At 41.0% G+C, this 12,208-nt stretch overlaps 1 protein-coding gene across 1 annotated transcript in view; it reads right to left on the bottom strand.

The window, feature by feature from the left end:
- Positions 1-526: 526 nt before the first annotated feature.
- Positions 527-12,208, bottom strand: part of LOC143212604 (carbonic anhydrase 2) — a 68,485-nt gene continuing 56,803 nt past the window's right edge. The window contains exons 5-6 of the mRNA XM_076431545.1: positions 2,988-3,236; positions 527-1,441 (exon numbers count right to left, since the gene is read on the bottom strand). Coding sequence (XP_076287660.1) covers positions 1,256-1,441; positions 2,988-3,236 — 435 coding nt within the window. The 3' untranslated portion in view covers positions 527-1,255. The remainder of the gene's footprint in view (positions 1,442-2,987; positions 3,237-12,208) is intronic.

Below are 12,208 nucleotides of genomic sequence, written 5' to 3' on the forward strand. Positions count from 1 at the left end.
TTTTTTATAGGATTTTCCTTAACATATTTGGTGAATTTTGTTTCTTTTTATGAAAATGATACCAAAATTATACAATTCCGATGATATTTGCTTATGCGATGAGCGACGCAAGTTTCGGACACAATGAAGGACAGCGTCGGGAAAAAAATAGACGCGGAAAGTCCTTATTCTTTTAAGATTTCGACTTCGACTTCGTCTGCTAGCTCTTCGCCTCGTCGCACAATGTACTCATAAATGAATCATGTTTCAGGAAGTGGTTCAGTTCAGAATGAAATAAAATAATGTTACACGCACTTTTTAAATAGCGTCATGGTGCAAGAAATATTCGTATAGAGTCAAATAGAATTATTTTTTTAGATATCTTCGTACGAAATACTGCCTTTAAATAACATTGTATGGATAGGAGCCGTCGAAAATTAGTTTAATTAGTTAATACTTTTATCTTGTTACTACCTCTACTTTAATAATTGCAGTCAATAATGCTGTCGAGCATTACAAGTATGGGATAAATAAGTAAAAAAATTAATTTTCTGTTTCCTACTAAGGATCTTAATAAGAACGATTGAATTTTGTCATTACACAACATAACAAAATATTTTTTAAGAATCATTATTTTATATATGTATAACGCAATAATGTTCAAATTACTTTTAAATTCCAATACATTTATAGAATATTACGTAGTAATTACTTTCATTTTTCCTACATCTATAAACTATCGATTATATTGTAAACAATTATTACAATGGTGATAATAAGGAAAATAAGAATGCAATTAGAGAATTATATATAGTATTATAAGGCAATTACAGAATAGGTAATGTCAGCATTCTACTATATCATTCTTCTTTAACTTGACGAATATCTCGTCGATTGTGGAACTTTTAGCGCTGTGGTATATCAAATCACTGTAACTTTCACGTTATCCCCGCGCCCGTTGCGCCCGGTTACCGGGCTCGCTGAATAGCACAGGGGCTGGCAGTCTTTAGTAGTATCTCGTCGGTGCAGAAACTATCAAACTATTTTATATAATAGAAAGATTTGGGCACGAACTTATGCAATCATCTGATATAATACAGATCGATTTCAAAGGAAAAGAACATAATGTTACATATAAAAAAGGATTGTTGTATTTATCTTATTTTTAAACCGTTTAAAGGTGTGTAACCCCTTATAACAGAATTTATTCAGGTACGACTAATGATTATTCGATAATAACACGTGAAGGAATATTTAAATATACGAACACGGTTTATTACGAGCATAACAGTTCAATAATCAGAATACTGAACAATGTAATAAATAAATTTGATGTGGGCATTGCAACAGAAGAATACTCATCTAGATGGTAGAAAACTTTTCTGTTTCCGACAACTTGGGTGGGTCTGTAGTTGAAAGCCAAGGTGCCGTTATCCGTTTCAATACTTTCGAAGACCTTCAGCTGCGAACAAAAGAAAAATAACGTATTAATTTTGCTGTTCTTACAAAATATGTACTCGGTTTTGCAAAGTATAGAAAGTATGTCATATAATTCTTTCAATCATAGAAAAATGCTAAAGTGCTAGAATTAATTTGAGTTTCTTAAATACATATGTAAGAAAAGCCATAGATTTCCACTAGAAAAATTGAAATTGACTTCTGCAAGCATTCCCAAAATCATCGCGAGGTAAACATAACAATACCTTTGTTATTATTGAATATTGTGAATGTTGTGAATATTGTGAATATTTTTAATATTATGAATATATATATATTGTGTGATATATACATCTACGATACGTATATTTTAAATTTTCATTACGGGCTCTAATAAAAAAGTTATAAATGGTGCCTCTTTTACTTTCTCATATAATTCTTAGCAATTGCAATTTTTTCAAAATTTTTTTGCATGTCATTTGGTAAATCACTTCTTCTAATTGCTCAAAAAAGCCAGTTTATAAAGTTATACTGTTTTAAAGTGCGTTCAAAAACTTTCGTGGTTCACTGTATAATTTTGTGACATCCTGTACAAATATCGCAGCCGGTTCGCGTCGTTGGTGTTCCAGCGAAAGCGTTAAATTTAAACGGTAAAATTCTCTGTTGCGTAAATAGACGTGTCTGGCATACCCTCTTTGAAAATACACGGCGTATACAAGGTGTTTAGTACTACGTGACGATCGTTGTATAAACAAGCCTGCGTTCGAGTTGAAGCTCACCACTTTAAGCAATTTCAGTGAAGACAAGTAACTTCAGCTACCGATAGAATGTGAGAACGGCTGCAACGTTTATGCTCTGAGATTGCGTTTGCAATTACTCCCGCATGTTGCGGAACACAGTTTATCAGGAACGGTTAAATTCGTACGGTTAAATATGCAATACCGAACGAAAATTGAACCAATAGAAGCATTTTCTCAAAATATAATTATTTATTTAGGAAGCAACAAAAAATTACGAAAAAAATCATAAACATTCTATCTAATATCATACACGACAGTGAATTATTTCAGAAATTTTGGTTGCAGAACCGAGTTTTAAAAAATCCGTAAGTCTTCGGGGTGCCAGAAAATCGGCAAATTTATACTTACGGTTTTCTTAAATCTGGATTTCACAACCAAAAATTCTTAAATAATTCTCTGTTATACACGCTGTTAGGAAGAATGTTCATGAACTTTTTCATAATATTTTATCGAGCAAATAGAAAGTTACGGGGTGAGTACGGTTTCATGAATTATGCTCTATTTCTTCTGTTGTGCTCAACTAAAAATTGCGAAAAAAATTCATGAACATTGTACCTAATGGCACACAAGACAGTGAATTATTTAAGAATTTTTGGTTGGAGACTTGCGTCTTAAAAAAATCCGGAAAGATAAAATTGCCGATTTTATATTGAAATTTCCAGAGTACGCACATAGTTGTAGGTATATGGATAAGTCATTTTAAAATAAATATTATCTAACAAATATTGATCTAAGAAGGTAATGATCCTCCTTTTAAGTAATCATACTGACCTGCTGTCGCGATATCGTGCGTTTTCCAGCGAGAACGTACCACATGACGGTCTCCAGGCATTCTGGAGTAGTTAACGATCCATTGTAATGGTAATAGGTTGTGTTTTTCTTCGGGAGAAGCTGTCTAGGAAACATCTTGGACTTCAATGGAACTGGTTTCGGCTTGGACGACCCTGGACCACCCCATTGTGATACCAGCTTTGCTGCTTTTACAATAGGCGCTAGATCCATGTTATCCGAATCACTCAACTGCAATATCGTACATATTTTTGTTAATAAATTGAGATATTGTTTTCCTAAGGAATATTTCTTGTATGAGGTGTGATAACAAAAAATTATTGATTCATCCGAATTATATGGCCGATGGGTCATTCGATAGGACTTCAAGAAAAAAGACAATGCGAAATTTCAACCTTATATCTCGATCGGGAGGGCAGTTAAGAGGGAAAATCGAAAAATCTGTTTTTGGACTGTTTTTCCCAGTTAATGTTTAGAAATTCGGAGAAAAATCTGGCACTTGTCAAGCACCCAAATACATACTCTGCAATTCGTTTCAGATTTTTCAATTCAAAATCCTGCTCGTGAAAAATCAGAAACCTCCAAAAAATCCTGAAAACGCAGATTTCACGTTGAAGTTCTAGAATGATCACATTCATATTTTTACAGTGACGATATATCATTGTCATTAGTGTTTATGAATTTTAACAGATTTTTAAATTGCAAATCCTGCTCGTGAAAAATCAGAAACCTCCAAAAAATCCTGAGAACGCAGATTTCACGTGGAAGTTCTACAATGATCACATTTTTACAGTGCCGATATATTATTGTCATTATTGTTTATGAATTTTATTGTAAATTTATTGTTTCACTGCTTGTGAAACATCAGAAACTGGATACCCAGGTACCCATATACTACATTCCTTTCAACAATTTGTTAATGTTCCCCTAAAATATTACAAAATTTCTGGAAATGTCCATTATTTGCTTCCTAATATATGTGTATATTAATTTATAATCTGGGAATGAGAATTTGTGCAAATACGTTAAAAACAGAAGGTTTTAGATAATCTATGTACACATTTCGGTTGGCTACGAAAGAGTTAATGTCGTCGGTACTGTCCGTCCAACAAGAGTTGGCACAGATTTTGCTAGTGCGGTGCAGGGGGATCTGCGAGACCCTACTTCTGGCGGGAACGGTCGTCATAGGTGCTCGGCGTCACCACATCGATCTATTGCAATCGCACTCAATAGTCCAGTCAACGAAAAGTTGTAGAAGGAAATGGAAGGAACACAATTTTTAACTTTGGGTCTTTGTTTGGACTAGTGAGGAGGTAAACGTACTAAAAGTCCCAACTCCTAGAAGGTGAGCGGGGTGCAGGGGGCCACGTAGAAGGTCCCCTTTTTTTAGCGATAAGACTATTCGATACAATATTAAAGCTGACAAAATGTGCCACAGGGTTGATCCCATTCAGTTTTTCGCTATATCGCATAATTTCCGAGATATCCGCGCTCAAAATTCACTAATTGTGCTGAAACTAGTCAAGTAAGGCAAAAATTTCTTTTTCACAATTAGTCAACTTTGAGTGCGGATATCTTGGAAACTATGCGTCCTAGCGATAAGACCATTCTATACAATACTAAAGCAGACAAATGTGCCACAAGATTGATTCGATTCAGTTTGTCGCTATCTCGCATAGTACCCGAGATATTCGCGCTCAAAGTTCACTAATTGTGCTGAAGCTAGTCAAGTAAGGCAAAAATTTCTTTTTCACAATTAATCAACTTTGAGCTCGGATATCTCGGAAACTATGTGTGCTAGCGATAAGACTATTCGATACAATATTAAAGCTGACAAAATGTGCCACAAGATTGATTCAATTCAGTTTTTCGCTATCACGCATAGTTTCCGAGATATCCGCGCTGAAAGTTCACTAATTGCGCTGAAGAGTTAGCTAGTCAAATAAGGCAAAAATTTCTTTCTCACAATTCGTGAACTTTGAGCGCGGATATCTCGGAAACTATGCGAGATAGTGAAAAACTGAATGGAGTCAATCTTATTGCACATTTTGTCAGCTTTAATTTTATATGGAATGGTATTATCGCCAGGATACATAGTTTCCAAGATTAAAGCGGAAAACCGAAAAAGGTGACTTCTACGTGCCCCCCTGTAGCCCGCTCACCTCCTAGGCGTAGGGACTTTTAGTATGTTTACCTCCTAACTAGTCCAAACAAAGTCCCAAAGTTAAAAATTGTGTCCCTTCCATTTCCCTCTACTCCTCCCTTATGAGCATTCATTGACTGGACTACAAGACGCTCGTTTTCTGTCTTCGTCAAGCCAGTCGTGGAGTACGTGTAGCGCGGAGTAGGAATACCACGTGGTACCTACGAGTATCTCTGTGCCAACTCTTATTGGACGGACAGTACATTGGACTACAGTAATGTCCCTTTCTATGTCCGACGGAGGAGACCGGTCTATGTCAGTTGGCCTACCCATTCCACTGGGGGCATATCCCGCAAGCGGCCGAGAAGCTCGAGTTGCCTCAATCGCCGATCAGTGTAAATATGCTTTGTAAACCGATACCAAAACAATAAGAGAAGAAAAAAATGATGAAAAAGACTTTGGAGAAAAAATTAGTCATTTAGAAAGTGACGAGAAGACGGAGGTAAGAAGATTACTTAATAACTACAAGATGATATTTGCCACGGACAAATACGATGTGGGTATGGTAAAAGAGTACGAAGCTCGAATCGACTTAATAGACGACAGATACTGCAGCAAGAGACCATACAGATGTATTGCTGAGAGCTGACACGAAGATCCCTGGCAGGAATGCGGTGACGTAGGCAAGAATGCGCGCCCGATTGGTTGGCTTGGAGGGGGGGCGCCTAGGCTCACACGCAGTTTCGACTAGAGCGTTCTATTGGCCGACTCAGTCACCCCCACTACTCGAGTCGCGTGACGAAGAGAGAGAGTCAGACGTACCCTAGGGTACTCATTGAGGGTACTCAACGGCGTAGGCACAAAATTCAGAATACTGCTGAAAAATTGTCATGACGTAAAACTTTCTTATTTTCCTATTCTGATTATAAAATGTTCAAATCAGTATTGACATTGTAGTGGACATGGTGCGTTGGAAAGAGGGACTTTCCGGACGCGGAAATTCCATCCTTCTCAAGTGTGCACGTTGGACGGTTGCGTTGAGGGTTCGGTCGTAAAAGTGACGATTGCCAGAACCCTGACCCAACCGTTGCAATGTCCTTGGCAACGACGATTTTTGAATTGTTTTGGGGAAGAAAACTTTCTCCTTAGTCTTGAGGAACGGAGAATTCCTCCCCTTATTTTAACGGTTTTTCCCACGTTGCTAATCCTCCCACCAAAAAGGATTTTTACCAGTAGACCAGAAAGCTTGTGGCACTCGTTGAGAACGCATCGCTCTAGAGTTGTCCGCGCTACGTGACGTTATATCTTTGTACTTTGTAGTACGTGATAGTCGTTAACGTTATAATCTAGTTTTCTCGTTATTGTTGTTATTGTTACATTTCGTTTTATTTCGTTATTGTTATGTGTTATTGTTTTGATAAATAAACATTTATATTCGTTGTCTGTTAACCACGCGAAACATATTTGTTACACACCGAACTACCCGTCAACCTAAAACTGGTGACCCCGACGTGATCGTTGGGAAAATAGGCGACGTGGTATCAGTGTGAGTACGTGAGTGACAATGAGTTCAAAAGACGGTGCAAAAGACGGGAACGAGATGGAAGGAACAAATATCACCACTACTACCTTGAAGGTACCTCCATTTTGGTCGCAGAAACCAGCCTTATGGTTTAAACACGTGGAATCACAATTCGCCGTCGGAAAAATCACGGGTGACCAGGCTCGGTACGATTTGGTTGTGGCTCGACTTGACACCCGCAGCATTGAAGAGGTGGAGGAGATTATTCTCAATCCGCCCCAGGTGAACCGGTACGAGACCCTTAAGGCGGAGCTGGTGAGACGTCTCTCGGATTCTGATACGACGCGAATTCGGAAGCTGTTGGAGACGGAAGAAATTGGCGATCGTACGCCAACGCAATTTATGCGTCATTTGCGTCGGTTAGCCGGACCCTCTGTCAACGAAGAATTCCTGGTGGAGATTTGGCGGAATCGTCTTCCGGTGGAGACGCAACTAATTCTGGCGGCCACGTCAATTAAGGTGGGGACCAAGTTGGCAGAGATCGCTGATCGGGTCCACGACATTCCGGGCAGTAAAAGAAAAATCGCGGAGGTCAGCTGTGGACAGGCGAGCGGATCTGCGGACAACAGTTCACTTCGTGAAGAGATCCGTCAAATGCGTCTACAACTGAACGCAGTTTTACGCGAATCTCGCGGACGCCGACGGGGGTCGCGACCTAATTCGCGGTCGTCATCACGCAGTTCGAACCGTAGTGACGGAGAGGAACATTTCGGAAGACGGTCACCAACGACAGATCGTTTGTGTTGGTACCATCGCGTGTGGGGTGAAAAGGCTGCGAAATGCAAAGAATTTTGCAAGTGGAAATCGGGAAACGAGGTAAACCGTCGATCGTAAACGCGGCAGTTCTCGACGGTCCTTATTCTGGCCGCATTTTCGTGACGGACAAAAAGACGAAAACAAAGTTTCTCGTGGACACGGGGGCGGATGTGTGCGTATTTCCGCGATCGCGTATCAGTGACCAGTTGCCGATGGATAATACGGAACTTTTCGCGGCAAACGGCACACGTATCGCCACGTATGGCACGAAGACCGTGCACTTGGACTTATCGTTACGACGCAGTTTCTTATGGAAATTTATTGTGGCCGATGTGGATGGACCGATAATCGGGATGGACCTGTTGTCGCATTACAATCTACTCGTTGATGCGCGCAATAAACGTTTAGTCGATGCGACGACGAAGTTGTTCGTGAGTGGTTGTGCGGCGAGTAAAAGTCTTCCGACGGTAAAAACAATAGGGAGTGATACGGTGTACCATAGACTTTTAGCGGAGTTTCCGGATTTGACTCGACCGACGGTATTTCGGCGGGAGGCCGTGAAACATAACGTGGTGCACCACATTCAGACGACTCCAGGACCACCCGTATTCAGCAAGCCACGGCGGCTCGCTCCGGATCGGTTGAAGGTGGCTAAGGCGGAGATTGACCTGATGTTGCGGCAGGGTATAATCCGTCCCTCTAAAAGCGCATGGGCCTCACCGCTGCACCTGGTGCCCAAGAAGGACGGCAAAACTCGACCGTGCGGGGACTACCGCCCGCTTAATGCTCGTACTGTTCCTGACAGGTATACGCCGCCTCATATTGAGGATTTTGCGCAATTCTTACATGGCAAACGGGTATTTTCGAAAATGGACCTGGTTCGGGCGTACAACCAGATTCCCGTTGCGCCTGCGGATATTGAAAAGACGGCGATAACGACACCGTTTGGTTTATACGAATTTTTATTTACGCCGTTCGGTCTTAGGAACGCTGCGCAGACGTGCCAGCGCTTCGTGGATCAGATCACCCGGGGGTTAGATTTCGTGTACGCGTACATTGACGATTTCTTCATCGCGTCCAAGAACGAATTGGAACACCGGGAACATCTACGGATTTTATTCAAACGTTTGAACCAACACGGAGTCGTTATCAATCCGGCAAAATGCGTTTTTGGTGTAAGTGAGATTGAGTTCCTCGGGTATAGCGTCAATAGCGAGGGGGTAAAACCTCTACCTGAGAAAGTAGACGCGATTAGGGAATTTCCCAGACCCGACACTATTAAGGTTTTACGCAGGTTTCTGGGGATGGTAAATTTTTATCGTCGTTTCATTGCTGACGCGGCTAGCCTCATGAAGCCATTGCACGACCTATTAAAAGGGTCGAAGAAGGGAAATTCGCCGGTACATTGGACGGAAGCGGCGGAGGAGGCTTTTGTTAAAGTCAAGGATAGCCTCGCGAACGCTACTATGCTTGCACATCCTGCACCCAACGCACCGATTAGTATCGTGGTCGATGCGTCTGATTATGCTGTCGGAGCAGCGCTGCAACAGTACATAGATGAGGATTGGCAACCTTTGGCGTTTTTCACGAAAGCACTCTCTGTCGCGCAGTGTAAATACAGTGCGTATGATCGCGAGCTACTGGCTATTTACATGGCAATTAAACGTTTTCGACATTTGGTAGAAGGTCGGAATTTTATAGTTTTCACCGACCACAAACCCTTAACTTTTGCTTTCAAGCAAAAACTTGATAAATGTTCGCCTCGTCAGTTTCGTCATTTGGACTATATTAGTCAATTTACGACTGATATTAGGCATGTTAAGGGTTCGGAAAACACAGTAGCCGATGCATTGTCGCGTGTCGAGGTAGTAGCCGTAGCTCCCGACCATACCACACTGGCACAAGCACAGGAAGATGACCCGGAATTGAGAGGGATTTTGGAATCGAACTCTTCTGCTCTTTCTTTGAAGAAGACGTTTTTCCCCGGTTTCAACGTTAGTTTATACTGCGACTCGACGAACGAAACCGTGAGACCCTTTGTTCCGACGCCATTACGACGTGCAGTTTTTAATTCGTTGTACGGACTCTCTCATCCTGGGGTTCGGGCAACACAAAAATTAATTACGGAACGTTTTATATGGCCTTCAATAAATAAAGATTGCCGAGACTGGGCACGGCATTGCATTTCATGCCAGCGATCGAAGGTCACTCGACATGTCGCAGCCCCCGTCGGCAACTTTGACAATCCTTCCGGCAGATTTGAACATGTTCATATAGATATAGTAGGACCAATACCAATGTCTCAAGGATTCAGATATTGTCTTACGTGTATCGATCGGTTCTCGCGCTGGCCGGAGGCTATACCTATCGTGGAGATCGATGCGGAAACGGTCGCGAAAGCATTCATAAACACATGGATTAGTCGTTTTGGCGTTCCTTTGAGAATAACTACTGATCAAGGACGTCAATTCGAGTCACGGTTATTTTATGAATTATCGCGTATGATCGGTGCGTCTCATCTCCGTACGACCTCTTATCATCCTCAAGCCAATGGGATGGTCGAGAGATTACACCGACAAATGAAAGCAGCGATTAAATGCCACGAGACGGATAATTGGGTTGATATGTTACCAATTGTCCTACTCGGTATTCGTACAGCTCATAAAGAGGACTTGAAAACATCTTCGGCAGAATTGGTTTTCGGTACGGGTATTCGTCTTCCGGGGGAATTTTTTGTCACGGGTCGGGAAGATTCGCAATCGGATTTTGTGAGACGGCTCAGACAACATTTCTGGAATATAAAGCCATCACCGGCCACGCGCCACGGTACACGTAAGACATTCGTGTTTAAGGAGCTTTCTACGTCCCCTTATGTATTTCTACGGCACGACGCGGTTAAAAGTCCGTTACAGCCGCCGTATGATGGACCATTTCAGGTTATTAAACGAGGAGATAAAACGTTCGTCATCGACGTCAAAGGCAAGGAAGTCAGAGTCTCGATAGATAGGTTGAAACCGGCTTTCATTCTGAACGATGACATTGACGAAACTCCCCCGCAAACTATTATTTGCACATGGACTGACAATACAGCGACAACACATAGTTCGACCGACACGACTGCACCAAACAGCAACAGGGACGGACGCAGTTTACGACGATCAGGTAGAAGAGTTCGATTCCCCGATCGTTTTCAGGCTGGTCTTCGTTGACCCGAGTTGGTAGCTGTGTGTGTATATTTGTATTTGTGTGTGTATATTTGTATTTGTGTGTGTATATTTGTATTTGTGTGTGTATATTTGTATTCGTACGTATATATATATAAGAAATATATATAAGAATATATATATAAGAAAGAAGAAAATTATATATATATATATATATATATATATATAAGAAATATATATAAGAATATATATATAAGAAAGAAGAAAATTATATATATATATATATTCTTTCTTCCGCGGTAATAGCGATACGTCTAGTTGTTTTAAGATCTTGTATATAGTAGCATTAGGATAGCAGCAGTGTTAAGGTTGTACATAGTAGTATTAACTCTCATATGTTAAGGCTCTGTATAGTAATTTTAGTGTCCTAGATGTATCTCATTTTTGTCGTAGGGTTAAGTGTGTGTGTGTGTTTTGTATGTAGGTAAGCGGAGTTTGTGCTTATGACTACGCGCGAGCTAGTGTATAGCACCACGCTCTCGCTTTGGTAAATATTACCAGTTAGTTAGTATATTTTTTTTTCTTTTCGTTCTGACTGGCGTTTTCACTGGTAAGGGGGTGTTGTAGTGGACATGGTGCGTTGGAAAGAGGGACTTTCCGGACGCGGAAATTCCATCCTTCTCAAGTGTGCACGTTGGACGGTTGCGTTGAGGGTTCGGTCGTAAAAGTGACGATTGCCAGAACCCTGACCCAACCGTTGCAATGTCCTTGGCAACGACGATTTTTGAATTGTTTTGGGGAAGAAAACTTTCTCCTTACTCTTGAGGAACGGAGAATTCCTCCCCTTATTTTAACGGTTTTTCCCACGTTGCTAATCCTCCCACCAAAAAGGATTTTTACCAGTAGACCAGAAAGCTTGTGGCACTCGTTGAGAACGCATCGCTCTAGAGTTGTCCGCGCTACGTGACGTTATATCTTTGTACTTTGTAGTACGTGATAGTCGTTAACGTTATAATCTAGTTTTCTCGTTATTGTTGTTATTGTTACATTTCGTTTTATTTCGTTATTGTTATGTGTTATTGTTTTGATAAATAAACATTTATATTCGTTGTCTGTTAACCACGCGAAACATATTTGTTACACACCGAACTACCCGTCAACCTAAAACATTAACATTCTACAGCACATATTAATAATCGTATATATATATATATATATATATATATATATATATATATATATATATATATATATATTATAATCCTATCTGTAATTAACACCATAAATTAATATCTTTCTATTATATTGCGACGAGCCGTACCTCGTCGCGAACATCATCTAAACAGTAGCGACCGATCGCACCTATATTTGTAGATGTTCTCGACACCAGCGCGCGCCAATCACCGCCGAGACCAGGCGCGCGCCAATCGGAGAGCGCCGCGGCCGCTCAACCGAGAGCGGCACTCTCCATGGTCCGCGCTTTCGCGCGCTATATAAGTCGCGCCGGAATGCCAAGAGAGCGGAGTCCGCCTGGAACCACTCCCGTGCACACCGGATT

This window comes from Lasioglossum baleicum, chromosome 10 (assembly GCF_051020765.1).
Source record: "Lasioglossum baleicum chromosome 10, iyLasBale1, whole genome shotgun sequence".
Taxonomy (NCBI): Eukaryota; Metazoa; Arthropoda; class Insecta; order Hymenoptera; family Halictidae; genus Lasioglossum; species Lasioglossum baleicum.